This window comes from Garra rufa, chromosome 3, assembly GCF_049309525.1.
Source record: "Garra rufa chromosome 3, GarRuf1.0, whole genome shotgun sequence".
Taxonomy (NCBI): domain Eukaryota; kingdom Metazoa; phylum Chordata; class Actinopteri; order Cypriniformes; family Cyprinidae; genus Garra; species Garra rufa.
The window spans coordinates 3,494,275-3,513,623 of NC_133363.1; the positions used below are offsets into that span (position 1 = coordinate 3,494,275).

Here is a 19,349-nt window from a genome sequence, read left to right on the forward strand (position 1 = left end):
ATATAACATATACATGTACATTAACAACATTAACCTTCGTTAGCATTAAGGCAAATCGACTGCCCGTTTGTAGCAATAATAATATTCGATACTGCTCATATCGGGCTTCATAACAGAGCATGTTTACATCTACTAACATCAACAGAATGAGACGAGATGTCATTTAACACTCGTTGAAACGACTAAGTGCTTCATTTACTTTAATAAGCACAACTGGAAGCTTTTATTATTAGCATGCTGCTATCTGACAAGGCTGTTTTGGCCGAACCTCATCCAGTCCCAGCCGAGCCAAACCGAGCCGAGTTAGTTAACTTTGGTGTTAAGCTAATTAAGTTCACATCTAATGCCGCTAATCGCAAAACAGAGGGTGGTGTAAATGAAAGACATATAATAAATGCACACCTCTTGCTCGGATTCCCCTTGTTCAGACACTCCGATTTCGCTGGGCAGCTCTGCCAGGTCCGTGACCCGAATTAGTCCATCGTGAAGGAAAATAGTCTCTTCCTTCACTGACAGCCACTGGGAAGAATCCACAGCACCTGATCCCATCTCTTTCCCCTCCGAGGAAAAAAGGCAAAGTGGTCAAACATCAAATGCGACGTACTCCGGGATCTGGATCAGCTCGAGCCGGCGACAGATCTCCTGCTGCCTGCAAAACGCATCATCATTGAGCGCTCGCTCGGTCGGTCTCTCGGTCGGTGGGGCGCAGATGTACGACGCCCATGCGAGGCCTCCTGGCTTTCGCTTGAACGCTGCGGATCGATTCGCCAGCCTCTCAGCTCAATAGGCTCCAGTGTTTTCGGAAAGGTGGGCGTGACACAGGGACAAATTTCGCTCTTTCTAAACTTGACACAATTGCGCAGTTCCTCAATTGATAGTCGCGTGCACTGCGCTGACTCCAACGGAATTAACGGCCGTTCAGCGGCATAAACGGTTTCCAGCTGTCAGTCAGACGCCATGCTAAACCAAATTCAGTTACACTGCAGTGTAAGATAAAACTGATTTAATGAAGTGCTTTCAATTATTTGTATATTCAAAATTATATTTAAAACCCAACAGGTAAAATCCAAAGCATAAATGTTGGATGTTTGGATAGGTGCTCCCCTTCTTTTAAAGTCCCCATGAAATCAAAATCGAAGGCTTTTGGCTTTTAGTATAAATATGTTTGCCTTTTAAGCTAGTGTGTTTCAAAACAATTGCTGTGCTCCAATTCACAAACTATCCGTCCTAAATAGTAAAAAAGTAGAATTAGTATGCCCTAAATTGTAGTATGTTTAAAAAAAGTACTCCAAAGTTTCCCGGATGGTCACTCACACGCATGTTGCGTCCCAATTTGCAAAGTATGTACTCTTTTTGTGAAGAAAAAGTACATACTTTTGAGTATGTTGCAGAATTGTAGGCAAGCTTTGGGACATACTCACTGATCTATATAATGTTCTCTATTATAGATACGTGGACATACTACTTCGTCTTTAACGGACGAATCCTGTCACTGTTTAAACCGCCCTGTCAGTTAACATCATCTACATTTCGTTTAATTTGATTTCCTACCGTTTTAGAGAGAAATGAAGAGGCACTTTCTTTTACGAGTCTTTCTCTGCTCGTGTTTGCATAATGATGCATTTATACGTTAATGACCAAACCTATCATTATAAAAGTTCATAATGTTGCTGCACATGAAATATAATGCGGATAACATTAAATACATATTTTTATTAGGTTACACATTGATTATTTATTACTTAAACCCTTTCTCTGCCTGTCCGTTGGTCGCGCATATCCGCCATGTTTGTAGTTTTTTAACACTTTTTATGCGTGTTTGTAGTTCTAATCGAATCCTCGTTCACCGCGCAATGTGTTGTGGGCAATATTAGCCGTTCTGAAGTTAAGTAGTAGACCATCCGGGAAACTTTGGAATACTTTTTTAAACATACTACGATTTGGGACATACTCTATTTTCGAATATTATTTAGGACGGATAGTATGCGAATTGGGACGCAGCAGTCCTCTAACGGCTAATATTGCCCACAACACATTGCGCGGTGAATGAGGTTTCGATTGGAACTACAAACACACATAAAAAGTGTTAAAAAACTACAAACATGGCGGATATGCGCGACCAACGGACAGATTTTTTTTTTATTCCTCTTTCAAAAACAAACATACAAATATTCTTAATATCAGCAACAGTGGGGGATACATCATGGAGGGTAAACATTCTACATTTTACAAAAAAAATTATATATATATATATTAGACACGTTTTTATACATTTCTTGTTTCTAGTAATTGAAATCAATGAGTCATAAAATATATTAAGGTCTTTACCAAAAAAAAAAAAATAATAATTATATTCGCGTGCACCGCACTGACTCCAACGGAATTAACGGCCGTTCAGCAGCATAAACCGCTTTTAGTGCATACACAAGGTCTTGCATAGATGAACCCTAAAGTATACTTCAGTTTTTTTTATGCATATACTAAGCGTGCAGGGCGCATGAAGCCCAAAAAGTACTGCATACGCAAGCTAGGTATGCATACAGTGCACTAAACCCAAAATATAGTTCTGTTTTACACTTAACCAAGGGTATGTGTACAGTGCACACAAAAACCGAAATACTATTCATGCGAATGCTACGGCATGTGTACAGTGCACATGAAGTTCAATATACTTTGCAATTATGCTACAGATATGCATAGTGTGCATAAAGTCCAAAGTTACTTTAGTTTTTATGCAAAACTAGGGCATATGTACAGTGCGCTTGAAGCCCAAATCATACTTAGTTTTTTATGCATACACTAGAGTATGCATACAGTGCCTGTGAAGCCCAAAGTACTGTATACTTCCGTTTTACACATGCATCGTGCATGAAACCGAATGTATAAAGTGTGCTTCAATTTTCATGCATGTAAGATTAAAGTATGTTTCAGTTTCATGTGTATGCCAGGCTATGCTTATAGTGCATGTGAAGCCTGAAACAGTTTTTAAGCAATCCTAGGGCATGTATATAATGTGCGTACAGTCCAAAGTAGCATATATCTTGGTTTTTCTGTGTACGTTAGGGCATGAGCACAGTGTGCGTAAATCCCAATGCATAATATGGGCTTTACCATAAGACTATGTCATTATCTAGTGGGATTTGACCTAGGCCAAGGTGTTTCTGATTAGCATGGCCTCATATTACACCATATGGCTGCAAAGAGCATCTTTCTTGATTTACTGATAAACCTCTTAGAACTCAGATTACCAGTGCTTATTTTGCATCTCAAGAAATGCAAAAAGGGATGTCTCATTTAGACCCTTTTATAACATCCACTAAATTTTTTTTTACTTACATTTTACTTAAAAATTACAGTCCTTTGAAACTTCTAGTTTTTGTATTATCAAGACAGGACATACCATGGATGATAGAAGAAACATCTAAAATATTATTCATCCACTCTTAGAAAAAAGGGTACAAAAGCTGTCACTGGGGTGGTACATTTTCAAAAGGTACTCTTTTGTAATTTTTAGGTACTAAGATGTATTCACTAAGAAGTACAAGGGTGTATCTTTGTATTTTTTTTTCTGACATATTGTGACTAAATCAAGTTATTGTTTACATTACATTAAAGGGATAGTCTTGAAGGGATAGTCCAACCAAAAATGAAAATTGTTTTGTTATTTTCAAAAAAGTGTTTTTGCGAATGTGAGCATTTTATGTGACCAGTTGATTCAGGGACAAAAAAGAGAGATGAAAAAGATTTATGCGTTTTATCCTTCATGATTGATTTTCCTAATAGGTTGCAGGTCTTTTTTGGGAAGGATCATTCTCACTGAGAACATTTTGACTGAAAAAACAGTGAACTGATGAGATTTTTCAATTTTCCCACACTATCCTCCCTGAAGGAAAACATGCACGGACTAAAAGCCACATAATTACCAAAGCATATAATGAGTTATTAAAGCATTAGAAACTAAAAGGATTAATTTCAAAATAATTCTGTTGGTTTTGTTTTAAAATGTTTGATTTGAAAGACATTTCCGTTGACATTTTATAAGTAAAGCAGATATTGATTTGGGCCACTATTTGATGTAAAATCTTGTTCCTGAAGCAGACCATTGGAGAGCCACCAATATAAATCTTAATTTAAAGTCATCAAGTCGCTGTAAGAAGAACCACGTTCGACTAGACAGCTTTTTCTTGGATGTTTTGACATGAATGGAATGGGTTTGCTAAATCAAATTAGGGTTAAGTGGTTTAAAAGCTGAAAAAGATGATGTAGATGATTCTGGGGCTGTAATACATTTTGTAAGCTCATTCTACAACAGTAAAGGAATGAAGCTGATCATTGAACGTAATACTGTTGTGCTATCATCTGCTGCTGTCTGTGAGAAAATCCATCTGGCGAGAACTTCAAATGAACAAAGTGTTTATCCTGCTGGATGAGTAATACCAAGCATACCGCAGTAAATTGCAGCAACACTTATTTCCTGACACTTCAGGCGAGGATTACGCTTATAGTCTAGTTTACGCCAAGTTTCTGTCAGACAGCATATCAAAAGTATCAAATATTTGAGCAAAAGGAATTGCTGCAAGGCTGTTAAATGTTACCTCAAATGGTGCTGGAGATGTGACAGCAACGTCTTGGATGTTTCATAAATGTATGTCCCTGTTTGATATTAATGCCAATCGGAATTATTTTTGTTTCATATCAACTATATAACAATAATTCATTAAAAATGAACCTTTATAAGAGATCTAAACCCCAGATAAATGTTGACATCAATTGAATACAGTGTATTCACACTGCAAAAATGCTTTTCTTACTTAGATTTTTTTGTCTTTTTTCCAATCAAGAAGGATTTTCTAGATGAGTAAAAATTATTTTCTTGTTTTCAGAAAAAACAAGCCAAAATTAAGTTATTTTTTCTTAGAACAAGCTAAATAATCTGCCAGTGGGGTAAGAAAAAAAAATCTTATTTCAAACAGAAAACAAGATTATTTTTCTTACCCCGTTGGCAGATTATTTTGCTTGTTTCAAGCAAAAACACACTTAATTTTGACTTGTTTTTTCTGAAAATAAGACATTAATTTTTACTTGTCTAGAAAATCCTTCTTGATTTAAGAATTTTTAGATATTTTGGCTGAAAAGAAGACAAAAAATCTAAGTAAGAAAAGCATTTTTTGCAGTGCATATTCTAGGTTTCCACAGTTAGGCCTAGGAACTGAGTGATTATTATTAGCAATTTAATTTCTTTTTAAAATTACTGTATTTTGTTGGTTAGAATATACTGTATATGTTTCATTTTTCATGAGGACAAAATCAATCATATGTGTGAGCAAATGCACTGAACATTCATGTCAAGTGGCTCCAGCAGTTGCACTGCAAAAACTGATTTTCTTACTTTTTTTTTCCGTTTCCAGCCAAAATATCTTAAAATTCTTAAATCAAGAAGGCTTTTCTAGATGAGTAAAAATAGTCTTGTTTTCAGAAAAAAACAAGTCAAAATTAAGTAGGTTTTTGCTTGAGACAAGCTAAATAATCTGCCAATGGGGTAAGAAAAATAATATTGTTTTCTGTTTGAAATAAGATTTTTTGCTTAACCCATTGGCAGATTATTTAGCTTGTTCTAAGCAAAAACTCACTTAATTTTGACTTTTTTTCTGAAAACAAGATAATAAGTTTACACGTCTATAAAATCCTTTTTGATTTAATCATTTTAGATATTTTGGCTGGAAACAGGACAAAAAAATCTAAGTAAGAAAATCTTTTTTTGCAGAGTGCATGTACTTTATACATTTTTCAAACCTTTGCTTTATAAAATCACTGTAGAAATGGTAATTAATTAGTTAATAATAATAATAGTACTTGGCAAGCTAAAAAAAAATCAGCAATATGTTTGGGCAAATGACGTTATTAAAATGTATAAAATTATTATAAATTCACTGAACATTCATGTCAAGTGGCTCCAGCAGTTGCACTGCGAAAAATGCTTTTCTTACTTAGATTTTTGTCTTTTTTTTGTCTTGATTTTCTAGATTTTCTTGTTTTCAGGAAAAACTGGTCAAAATTAAATATGTTTTTGCTTGAAACAAGCAAAATAATCTGCCAATGGAGTAAGAAAAAATCTTGTTTTCTGTTAAAAAAAATTTTTTCTTACCCCATTGGCAGATTATTTTGTTTGTTCTAAGCAAAAATTCACTTAATGTTGACATGTTTTTTTTTCTGAAAACAAGAAAATAATTTTTACTCGTCTAGAAAATCCTTCTTGATTTAATCATTTTTAGATATTTTGGCTGGAAAAAAAGACAAAAAAATAAAAGAAAGATATGTTTTTGTGTGTGTTTTTTTTTTTTTTTTTGCACTGTGCATGTACAGTACTTTATACATTTTCAAACCTTTGCTTTATCAAATCACTGTAGAAATGGTAATTAATTACTTAATATTAAATAATACTTAATAATACTTGGAAAGCTAAAAAGAAAATCAACAATATGTTTGAGCAAATTATATTATTAAAATGCATAAAATTATTATAAATGTACTGAACATTCGTGTCAAGTGGCTCCAGCAGTTGCACTGCAAAAAAATGCTTTTCTTAAATTTTTGTCTTATTATTATTTATTTTTTTTATTTTCTAGATGAGTAGAAATTATTGTCTTGTTCTCAGAAAAAAACAAGTCAAAATGAAGTGCGTTTTTGCTTGAAACACGCAAAATAATCCGCCAATGTGGTAAGACAAATAATGTTGTTTTCTATTTGAAATAAGATTTTTTTTTTGCTTATACATTGGCAGACTATATGCTTGTTTTGACTTTTTTTTCTGAAAACAAAAAAAAATATTTTTTAACACGTCTAGAAAATCCTTCTTCATTTAGGAATTCTTAGATATTTTGGCTGGAAACAAGACAAAAAATCTAAGTAATAAAAACATTTTTACAGTGTGCATGTACTTTTTTTCAAATTTATCAAACCTTTGTTTTATCAAATCACTGTAGAAATGGTAATTAATTACTTAATAATAATACTTAATAATACTTGGCAAGCTATATAATGAAACATGGCATCCGTTCCCTGGCTTGACATTTATGATAAATGGCCTTTTCATAAGAACACACCTTTCAGTTCAGATCACCTTCATACTTGACTCTTTTATTATTTTCATTTTTAACCCAAGATTGATAACAAAAAGATAATGATACTGACATTTTAGGAGGACACACTTATTATATTTAATTAAGATTATGTTTCTCTGGGTTTGAAACCAACAAACAAAACACCTCTTGAGAAAACAAGCATGCAATTAGACTTAAATGCTTCTTTTCAAGACTAATTATTACTTACAGGACTAATTCAATTATTTTTCCTCTAGATTTACAACATGTATTTTGATGGCACCTGCTGGAAGAATCATCAAACTGCAAATATCATTTAGACTGCTCTTGGAAAGAAAGGATGTGTTTCTGATGCACAATGAACTGTTTTCTCAAATAAATTGCAAAATGAGGTTTTGTGTTCCCTTCAGGACCTTCCATATTTGTTCATAAACACATGCAGAGTTTTAACAGTTGTACTGGCTGTAAGTCATTTAAAGGAATAGTTCAACCAAAAATAAAAAATATGCTAAACATTTACTCATGACATACAAAATTAGTTTCTTCATAGAAACAGATTTGGAGAAATGTAGGATTCCATCACTTGCTCACCTTTGGAGTGAATGGGTGCCATCAAAATGAGAGTGCAAAAAGCTAATAAAACATCACGATACTCCACAATTAATCCACACCACTTCAGTCCATCATCAGTTAACACCATATGAAGAGAAAAGCTGTGTTTGAAAAAAAAATTAAGACCATTAAGACGTTTTAACTTTAAACCATAACTCATAATAATGCTTTCAGCAGTGGAAAATAATCTTGTCTGAATCAGGAGAGAAATCTACAAAGATCAAGCACTGTTTATAAGCCAAAACAACTCGAAACAAACATGTGTGTGGATTTTTTATGTGAGAGATGGAATTTTTCACTGATGGAAGTGTTACTATGGATTATGGATTTGTATTTTAGCCAGAAGCAGCGGTTTGAACTTAAAAACGCCTTAATGATGGATTTGTGTCTTATAAACATGCAGCTTTTGGCATCACAAGATGCTAACTGACTGGATTATTGGTGGATTATTGTGATGTTTTTATCAGCTGTTTGGACTCTCATTCTGACGGCACCCATTCACTGCTGAGGATCCAAAGGTGAGCATGTGATGGAATGATACATTTCTCCAAATCTAATGAAGAAACAAACTTAGCTGCATCTTGGATGCCCTGAGGGTGAGGACATTTCCAGCAACTTGTTATTTTTGGATGAACTATTCCTCAAGTCATTTATAAGTATTCTGTAATTTCATTTTTTTGTAGCAACTGTCAGATTATTGGTATACTGGTCATATTACTGAATTTGAGTCTTACAACCATTAAGCTTTTGCATTACAAGATGTTAAATGACGGACTGGAGTGTGGATTATTGTGATGTTTTTATCAGCTGTTTGGACTCTCATTCTGACGGCACCCATTTACTGCAGAGGATCCAAAGGTGAGCATGTGATGGAATGATACATTTCTCCAATTCTGATGAAGAAACAAACTCATCTGCATCTTGGATGCTCTCAGGGTGAGGACATCTTCAACAACTTGTCATTTGTGACCCTGGACCACAAAACCAGTCATAAGGTTAAATTTTACAAAACTGAGATATATACATCATATGAAAGCTCAATAAATAAGCTTTCTATTGATGTGTGGTTTGTTAGGACAGGACAATATTTGGCCGAGATACATCTATTTGAAAATCTGAAATCTAAGGGTGCAAAAAAATCAAAATACTGAGAAAATCACCTTTAAAGTTGTCCAAATTAAGTTCTTAGCAATGCATATTACTAATCAAAAATTATATTTTGATAGGTTTACAGTAGGAATTTTACAAAAAATCTTCATGGAACATGATCTTTACTTAATTTCCTAATGATTTTTGACATAAAAGAAAAATCAATAATTTTGACCCATACAATGTATTTTTGCTATTGCTACAAATATACCCCAGCGACTTAAGACTGGTTTTGTGGTCCAGGGTCACATTTTTGGATGAACTATTCCTCAAGCCATTTAAAGGTATTCTGTTATTTCATTTCTATGGTAGCAACTGTCGGATTATTGGTATACTGGTCATATTACCAAGCTAATATATTTTTAAACACCTCATTTTAAAATACTGCATGTCAGTGACATCCAAATCTGGGCCGTGGTTCAAATGCAGCCCCTACAAGTTTACCAGTGTCGCCCACCACAATCTGGACTTTTTCTTGTTTTAGGAATGTTTAAATTGTGCAGATACAACAAAACTTGCATTCACTTTAACAATATATTTATATGGTAAATTAAGTTCAGAAGCAGAATCATTTGCTTTTTATTAATCACAGCATTTGAACATGCAAATAAGTGTATGTGCATATACTGAGGGTGTTGGTCACCATACATTTAAAACACAAATGAATCATTTCTTTGTATTATTGTTATAATTACATTAATTGGCACTACAGTCTCTACAGTCTTGATAAACTTTGTGACTTTATGTACATTAAAAAAATATATTTTTCATGCATTATAGAATTGTCTCTTCACTCGTCAGTGCTTTGGAGCTTTTATTTGTTTTTTCTTCTGCGTCTTTTTCTTTTTACCTCTTTTTCTCTTATTTTGAAGTGTCCTTGCTCCTGATTTAGTTACAGACATTTGTTTGGACTGAGTGGCCATCGTCATTGCACCAACGAGTGATTTCCTTTTAGATGACCCTGAAGGGGAGCGAGTGACACTTGCTTTTGGTGTCCTGTGGGTGCTTTGAAGTACACTTTCCATTTTGAGCTTCTGAGATATCATTTTCTTCTCTTTGGATGCCTTCCTTTGGGAAGCGAGTGATTGCACAGTTTGCTTTCTTCCTTTTTGATGTCCACTTGTTTGTAGTTTCTTTCTTTTTTCAATTTGGTTGATCAACTTTTGACTTAGCTGAAATGTTTCTCCTTTTGCATAGTCCACTGGAGCGCAGGATTTTGGGTCCTTTGTCAATTGAATTCTTTTGGATTTAGAGGTTCTTTGTTTGCCAGTGTGTGACAGTTTGATTGGCACTTCATTACATGGAAGGTCAATGGTGCCGCTGTTCTCATTAGTCAGATTGGTAGAATTGTATGGTGTTGAATCTTTCAATACTGCGACAGGTGCAATCTGGACCATTGTGCACCTGCAGGGAGAGATTGAAGACCTTAGTTACACCAATAGAACAAAACTAAACATATAGCTGTCAAAAATGTTGTCAAAAATTATTAACTACGAAAAACTGACAATACTGAAAGAATAGAAAATGGATGGGGTAAGACCTGAGTTTTCAACCAGGGTTTCAAGCTTATTTATTTTGACTTTCTGCCAGACAGAACAGCCACTTTCACACATTTAACTTAGTAAATTACTATACTGTCAGATGCATCATCTGCTGTTCACACAAGCGATGACTAGTCATTTTTTACGATTCTAGTCACACATCAGCACCAAAATACCAGTAGCCAATGTGATGTCAATCATCTGAAATGACCTTTAAACAATGCACTGTTTTCTTCATCCACCCGGATGAGGACAAGCACTTGAGTTTCACTGTCTTTTTGACTTCTGAGTGACAAGCATAAGGGCTCGACCACACAAAAACAAAATGGCAAGACATCACAGAATAGCTGGATGATAATGTCCATCTGCAGAGCTGTACCGGTAATGAATGGAAAAGCTGTACTCATGCATGAGATGCTAAAAAATCTGCATTGAAACACATGCATCTAGCACATATTTACAAAGAAAAACTATTTAGAGCACCGCAGTGAAAAAAAGAAAAGAAAAAAAAAACACAATGGAGGGCGATCACTAGGATCGAGTCAGTTAGTAATATCAAGGGTTCACACAAAACAAGGGGAATCTGCTTTTAGCTATTATGCCGCCCGCAGTTGGAATCAGCTTCCAGAAGAGATCAGATGTGCTAATACATTAGCCACATTCAAATGCAGACTCAAAACTCATCTGTTCAGTTGTGCATTTATTGAATGAGCACTGTGCTATGTCCGAACAGATTGCATTATTTTATGCATAATCATTTTTACTGTGTTGATTAATTTTAAATCAATTTTTAAATCCTCTTAAATGGTCTTAAATTCTCAAATAATAATTATTAATTTTCATGATTTTTATGATATTATGATTTTAATTCCTTTCATGTACAGCACTTTGAATAACCATTGTGTATGAAATGTGCTAAATAAACTTACCTTGCCTTGGCAATTAAATGAAAGATTTTGATTTGATTTTTGAGATTTTTTTTGAGATTTTTGAAAAGTGTACAGATAATTTACTCACCCCCCTGTCATCCAAGATGGATGTCTTTCTTTCTCCATTTGTAAAGAAATTATGTTTTTTTGAGGAAAACAGTTCAGGATTTCTCTCCATGTAATGGACTTCTATAGTGCCCACAAGTTTGAACTTCCAAAATGCAGTTTAAATGCAGCTTCAAAGGGCTCTAAATGATCCCAGCCGAGGAAGAAGGGCCGAAACTAATGTTTATTTTCTAAAAAATGACAATTTATATACTTTTTAACCTCAAAAGCTCAGCTTGTCTAGTTCTGTGTGTCATGTAGGTTCAAAAACTCCCATCTCATTTTCTCTTCAAAATCTAACTTCAAAATCTTCCTAAATTGCTGCAGAAGTACTGATCCAGTGTTTACAAAGGAAACATGCAAAGAAGATCAAACACCCTTAACAGAAATGGTAAAACAGCGATGTAGGATGATTCTGAAGTTTGAGAAGAAAATGAGATGGGAGTTTTTCGACAAACCCTAACTGTCATGAACCAGAATTCACACAGAGCTAGACAAGATGAACATTTGAGGTTAAAAAGTATATCAATTTTAAAATTTGTTTTTCAGAAAATAACCAATCGTTTCTCTAGATAAGACCCTTCTTCCTCGGCTGGGATCGTTCAGAGCCCTTTGAAAGCTGCATTTAAACTGCATTTTGGACGTTTAATCTTAGGGCACCATTGAAGTCCATTATATGGACAAAAATCCTGAAATGTTTTCCTCAAAAAACAGAATTTCTGTTCGACTGAAGAAAGAAAGACATGGGAAAGAAAGACATTTACTCACCCCCTTGGATGACATAGACTGGTCATTTCTTTGTCAGTGGGCAAACGTACAAAATCAGCATGGGATCAATAATTTTTTCCCTCACTGTATATGCTTTGCTCACACATAATATCCAAATGCTCATTTGCAGGTAACGTTTCAACTTCTCACCCCACAAAATTGCCAGAACTGATTTATCAGTATTTCTCAAAACTGAGTTGTGTTCCTGATTTTTCTTGTAATGTCTAATAAGATGTTGCAAAAGCCCAAACAAAATTTCTTGGGAAATGTAAAGCCTGCATGGTACTTTGACAGTGACTTTCTCAGCAGGACTCAACACGACTTGCTTGAGGTGAACTATAGCCTTGACTTGTCTTTTTTCATTTAGTTGTGCACTGCAACTTGAGACTTGACTCAAGGATTTATTATATATACGTAACTTACTCCCACCCCTGGCACAGCGTTATTATAGAGAAACACATCCTACCAGCAGAAATAAAAAGTCAATGCCATAATTATCAAGGAATGTCCAAACAAATATAAGCAAATCTCTATGCAGGACGATTAATGTAGTAAAATTGTTACAGAATGTACAGGTCATACAGAAACTGGAAATTTAACATTGACTCTGTAAACCTGCTTTATGACTATGAGCATATTACTTTCTAATGATGTCATGCAAATAATTCTATGGAAACACTTATGTCGATGTAGACTTACATAATTACAATTTATGTGAATTATATCATTATATACAATTATGATGCAAACGGAAAAAACCTCGAAGCATAATTCCTGGAATGCATGACTTAATTTCTTGCACTCACATTCCAAACCAGTTGTACTGTGTGCATTGCTTCCTTTGGATCAGCTCAAAGCAGCGGAGCTTCAGGACGTTGAAAAAACTGTAGCCCACCATGTTGGAGATAGTGTCGTTTCCATTGAGAAGGCACTGTTTAAATCTATCAGATACAAGACAGAAATAAATATTATTTGCATTGCAGTGTCAGCAATCTGTCCCTTTTGTGTGTCAACATCAGCTAAATTTTCCATTAAGCACAATGTACATGCATTGATGCAAACTTTGTATTTATCAAGTCAAATCAATTACCACAACTGAAACAAGAGCATGGTTGCGAGTTAAAAAAAAATCATTGATTTAATTAAACTTTTTAAGTTGCAAACATTATTTTGACGAGTTCTGTTGACATATTAATGCTCATTACACAGCTTAAAGAGATAGTTCACCCAAAATGAAAATGTGATGTTTATCTGCTTACCACCAGGGCATCCAAGATGTAGGTGACTTTGTTTCCTCAACAGAACACAAACGAAGATTTTTAACGAAAAACGGTGCAGTCTGTCAGTCAAATAATGGCAGTGGATGGGCACCAGACCTTTAAAAGTAAACAAAAACATGCACAGACAAATCCAAATTACACCCTGCGACTCGTGACGATACGTTGGTGTCTTATTGTTATTCTGATTGTTCAAACCGATTTAAAGCTAAAAGATTACGTTTGCTTGCGCAAACTCATCCGGGACTTTTCACCGATTTCCCCTTACGGTGTTTGCGTATACTACGCCAGAGCGTGTTCACATGTAAAGTGCCTGATGCTAAACTGGTGCTCAGGACAGATGGACGTGGCTGTGTATCAAAGGTAAAAAATTATACGAATACTGTTCAGTTTCTCGCAAAATCCGATCGTTTCGTGTCTTAGGACATCAGTGTATCGTCACGAGCCGCAGGGTGTAATCTGGATTTGTCTGTGCATGTTTTTGTTTACTTTTAAAGGACTGGTGCCCATCCACTCACAGTATTTGGCTGGCAGACTGCACCGGTTTTCATTAAAAATATTCATTTGTGTTCTTCTGAAAAAACAAAGTCACCTACATCTTGGATGCTCTGGGGGTAAGCAGATAAACATCAAATTTTCATTTTTGGGTGAACTATCCCTTTAATATTGTGTATAATTTCAAACTTACATTTCTGAAGTTGTAATAATGTATTGAAATTTGACATCTGGCAGTAAATTTCTAGTTCATATGCTGTGCACTGAATAGGTAGAATAAATGTTTAAATTAATGCTTTTTTTCAAGAAATGGAAAGACCTCTTATGTTTGACATTTAAATAAGTTTCTGTTATATTTAGTTATATTTAATTATCATGTAATTAACATGCTATAAATAATAAATAATGCAAAATGTGTTTATGTACAAATTAAGTTCATTCGACTCAATGTAGTTTGTTATTTGAACATAATTTCATTATATGTGACCCTGGACCACAAAACCAGTCTTAAGTCGCTGGGGTATATTTGTAGCAATAGCCAAAAATACATTGTATGGGTCAAAATTATTGATTTTTCTTTATGCCAAAAATCATTAGGAAATTAAGTAAAGATCATGTTACATTAAGATTTTTTTGTAAAATTCCTACTGTAAACCTATCAAAATGTAATTTTTGATTAGTAATATGCATTGTTAAGAACTTAATTTGGACAACTTTAAAGGTGATTTTCTCAGTATTTAGATTTTTTTGCATCCTCAGATTCTAGATATTCAAATAGATGTATCTCGGCCAAATATTGTCCTATCCTAACAAACTATACATCAATAGAAAGCTTATTTATTGAGCTTGTAAAAGTTTTGTAAAATTTAACCTTATGACTGGTTTTGTGGTCCAGGGTCACATATATTCTCATAACTCAAAAAGACTGACACCAACTGTTGTCTTTTTTTTTTTTTTTTTTTTTGAGCCAAAAGATTTGTCTTTAGAGTGTTCCACATCAAAGAAAGGCCTTTATACATAAATGTGACCCTGGACACAGGTATATTTGCAGCAGTAGCCAACAATACACTGTATGGGTCAAAACTATCGATTTTTCTTTTATGCCAAAAATCATTAGGATATTAAGTAAAGATCATGTTCCATGAAGACATTTTGTAAATGTCCTACCATAAATATATCAAAATCTAATTTTTGATTAGTAATATGCATTGAAGAACTTCATTTGGACAACTTTAAAGGCAATTATCTGAATATTTGGATTTTTTGCACACTCAGATTTTCAAATAATCGTATCTTGTCATATTTTTTCAGCTTTCAATTGATGTATAAATCTCACTTTCAAAAAAATGACTTGTTTCAAGGTCACAAATGTCTTGCTGTCCCACTGAAATGTGGGCAAAAATATATTGTTTGTCTCTTAAAAATGTGCAGTATAAGTCTCAAATGAGCCATATATGGATAAAACGCATGGGGTGAATAAACAGAAAATATGAGTTATGACAAAAGGATGAGTTATTACTCTAAAGAGTCTCCCCTGAGGACCTGAAATGCCTCTCATCTGTGGAATGTGAAAGATGCTGCTCACCTGTGGTCACAGTCACAGTGGGAGATTGTGAACAGATTGGGATTGAACACACCGAAGTTCACAGAGAACGAGCGGATGATGTGCTCACAGTGATCATGTTCTCGACAGCATCTGTCTGCATGCACAAACATACCTGCATAAGAGAAATCATGTGTAATAACAAATTAATAATCAATTATTAATTGTGATTACTATTACATCTCACTAAACAAATTTCTGGAACTGCAAGTGCAAAGTGCAGAGCGATATTTTGCACAGAAACTTGACTGTCCTGTCTACACTTATGGCACACTCTGTAATAATACTGATTTATGAGCACTGATTTTACCTGTAATTTTCAGGTTATGGTGCTGGACCTCCCACATCTTGAACACATTCACAGATTTTTATTTGACCACGCCCATCCACGCGTACACACGTTGGCACAAAAATTGCATTTTCATTTATCGACCTCATGAAAATCAGTGAATAACGTGAATAAAGTCGGATATTGCTGTTAATAAAGTTTGTTATTTCTGTCATTATCCTACAAAAAAATAAATAAAATAGTGCTGTCAAATGGTTAATCGTGATTAATCACTACATAAAAGTTTTCATTTACATAATATGTGCACTGTGTATATTTATTATCTATATATAAAAGCGCACATGCATGAAGAAAAATATGTCTATAAAATATAAACATATAAAAAGACATACATGTAAATATTTTCAAAATAGCCTGTATTTACATATACATAATAAATATACACAGTGCACACACATACATTATGCAAACCAAAAATTATTTTGGATGTGATTAATTGTTTGACAGCACTAAAATAGAAAAAAACAACAACTTTGTTTTCTGCAAGTGCCTGCAACATAGTTTTACTATTGCCATCAGTAATTCAATATATCAGCTCCACTAATTGTTTTATATATTAGCCTACTTGTCTTTACTAAATTTTAACAAATGCTTCATCATAATTTGATCAAACTTTTGAGCAGTGTTGGGGAAAGTTACTTTTAAAAGTAATGCATTGAGTTGCTCCCTAAAAAAGTAACTAATTATGTTACTTTTTACAGAAAGTTCTGCGTTATGTTACTTTTGTGTTACTTCTTAAATCTGGGCAGGACTTGCTTGTTTGTTTTTAATATAAAAAGTTTTATTTTTGGCAAATGTAAAAGCCTTTTTACAGCAAAAGCCTCAGGTTTAGAGAAAAGCAAATTCAAAAACTGTCAACTCTTCACCAATAAAAAAAGGAAAACAAATGTTAGATTATCTTGAGTAATTTTTGCTTATTAGTATGGATGAATTGGATCATAGAAGGTCGGCAGCAAAGACACCGGTTACTAAAATGGGATTAAATACATAAAGGATATTAGTATTTTTAAACATATTTAATTATTGCAGGTTTGCATTGAATTTTACTGTTTTTAATCATTTTGAGGAATACTGTATCTGTTTTTTTTTAGTGAGTGAGATGAATTAATGCATGTTCACATTTATTGTAGAACTAAAGTAACATTTACTCACAATTTCTCTAACATGGGGACAGGAGAGCTTGCAATCAATAAATGAGGAAAAAGTAACTGGCGTTACTTATTTGAAAAAGTAACTCAGATATTTTCTTGTCAATTAATAAGCAATGCGTTACTTTACTAGTTACTTGGAAAAAGTAATCTTATTGCGTAACTTGCGTTACTTGCACTGCTTTTGATGACCAACATGGTTAATTTTGTACCAGTATCAACAACACAATTTCTTCACTAAATCAGTTTATATATTTTATATATATTGCAACTTTAAAAAAATGCCTTCACCAAATGATCACTGCGGTGAAGTGACAAATGGGAGTAGTTTAGTAATGAATGCACACCTACCCAACTGTTCGTAGTCATTGGCGCTGGTGCCGCGTCCACACCAAAGTGTTCCCGGTAAAACCCAAGCACGTTTATGACGACTTCTTGCTGTTGAATCCATCAGCTGGCCATGATTTACACGTTCTCTTTGCAAAGATAAACTCATATACGAGTTCATTTCACACAGACTGGCATCTTCCAGTAGCGCGCTTAAGTTGAAGTGCATTGGTAATTTCTCATTGTCGCGTGCGCGCTCTTGTTGGCAGAGTGACCAATAACGCTGAACCAAAGTCCAGTCGCTACTCATGAAACAACTTTCAAGGCGGTTCTCTGTTGTCCACTTGCTCCAGTAAAAGAGACGAGATGTTGAAGTGTCCGGTGAGTTGATGAGAAAACTAACTTGAGGATTCCCGTGTTCAGATTTGATGAGGAGACAAAATGGTGCAGGTTTTTGAATTGCTTCCCCATTGCAACTGCATGCCACTACTAACACAGTAAGAAGAATACTGATTCGTGTAAAGTGAAGATGTAGAGGCATTGCTGCAGAGACGCGTATTTGGAAGCTAGAAAGAATCCCGCTCTATTTCCTATCTAAGATAATTTTGCACAAGGCGAATAAACCCCATCAGTCTGTTTCAGTCCATGCATGAAGAAGGAATTTGCTCCGTGAATGATCTGTCAAATGAAAACGAACGAGTTTTTTTTGCCGGGTCTATACTGTGTGTGTAGTAGGCTACATGTTAAAACTTGTAACTGATGTTGAGCTGAAATGACAGGAGTCACATGACTTGGCATGAACCAAACTCTGTTTTACCGAGGATTTGCAGCACATTGACTTGATAAAAGTTAATCAAAAAGCCCATTATAGTGTTGGGGAAAATTAATTATTTATTTAGTTAATTAATTGATCTCTATAAAAGTACTAATTACATTTCTTAGTTACTTTTAATGGAAAGGAATGCGTTACGTTACTTTTCGCGTTACTTTTAAATCTGCGCAGGGCTTGCTTGATTGATTTTAATATAAAAAGTTGTATTTTTGGCAAATGTAAAAGCATTTTTACACCAAAAGCCTCAGGCTTAGAGAAAAGTAAATTCACATCGGTTCAGTCGACCGCAGAAGAAAAAAAAGTCAACTCTTTAGCAATAAAAAAACGAAAACAAATGTTCGATTATCTTGAGTAATTTTTGCTTATTAGTATGGATGAATTGGATCATCGAAGGTCGACAGTAAAGACATCGTTAATAAAATGGGATTAAATACATAAAGGATATTTGTATTATTTAACATTTAATTATTGCAGGTTTGCATTGAATTGAGTTGAATACTGTATCTTTTTTTAGGGAGTGAGATTATTTTTTTGCATGTTCACATTAATTCGAGAACTAAAGTAAAACCGGGGGAAAAAGTAACTCAGATTTTTTCTTGTCAATGTAAAAGTAATGGGTTACTTTACTAGTTACTTGGAAAAAGTTATATTATTGCCTAACTTGCATTACTTGTAATGCATTACCCCCAACACTAAAAAAGTAGCGACTAATGATATCTTAAATAGTGTATTACTAATTACTTTCTAAGAAGTGTTGCTTATTACTAATTACTTTCTAAGTTCCATATCAACCTCAACAATATGTAACCCTGGACCACAAAACTAGTCATAAGGGATTTTAAATTAATATTTCTTTTTAAATAAATAAGTTTTCCATTGATGTTTTGTTAGGATAGGACAATTTTTGGAAAATCTGCAATTTGAGAGTGCAAAAAATAAAAAGAAATACTGAGAAAAATGCCTTTAAAGTTGTCCAAATGAAGTTCTTAGCAATGCATATTACTAATCAAAAATTTGGTTTTGATATATTTATGGTAGAAAATTTGCTTAATGTCCTCATTTTTTTTTCCATAAAAGAAAAATCCATAATTTTGACCTTTACAATGTATTGCTA

The 19,349-nt window shown here is 34.1% G+C and overlaps 1 protein-coding gene across 1 annotated transcript in view; it reads right to left on the bottom strand.

Annotated features, from left to right (window-relative positions):
- LOC141331836 (probable E3 ubiquitin-protein ligase HECTD4) overlaps nucleotides 1–549 on the bottom strand; it is a 112,914-nt gene extending 112,365 nt beyond the window's left edge. Inside the window, exon 1 of the mRNA XM_073836872.1 lies at nucleotides 403–549. Within this exon, the coding sequence (XP_073692973.1) occupies nucleotides 403–549 (147 nt within the window). The remainder of the gene's footprint in view (nucleotides 1–402) is intronic.
- Nucleotides 550–19,349: the final 18,800 nt, after the last annotated feature.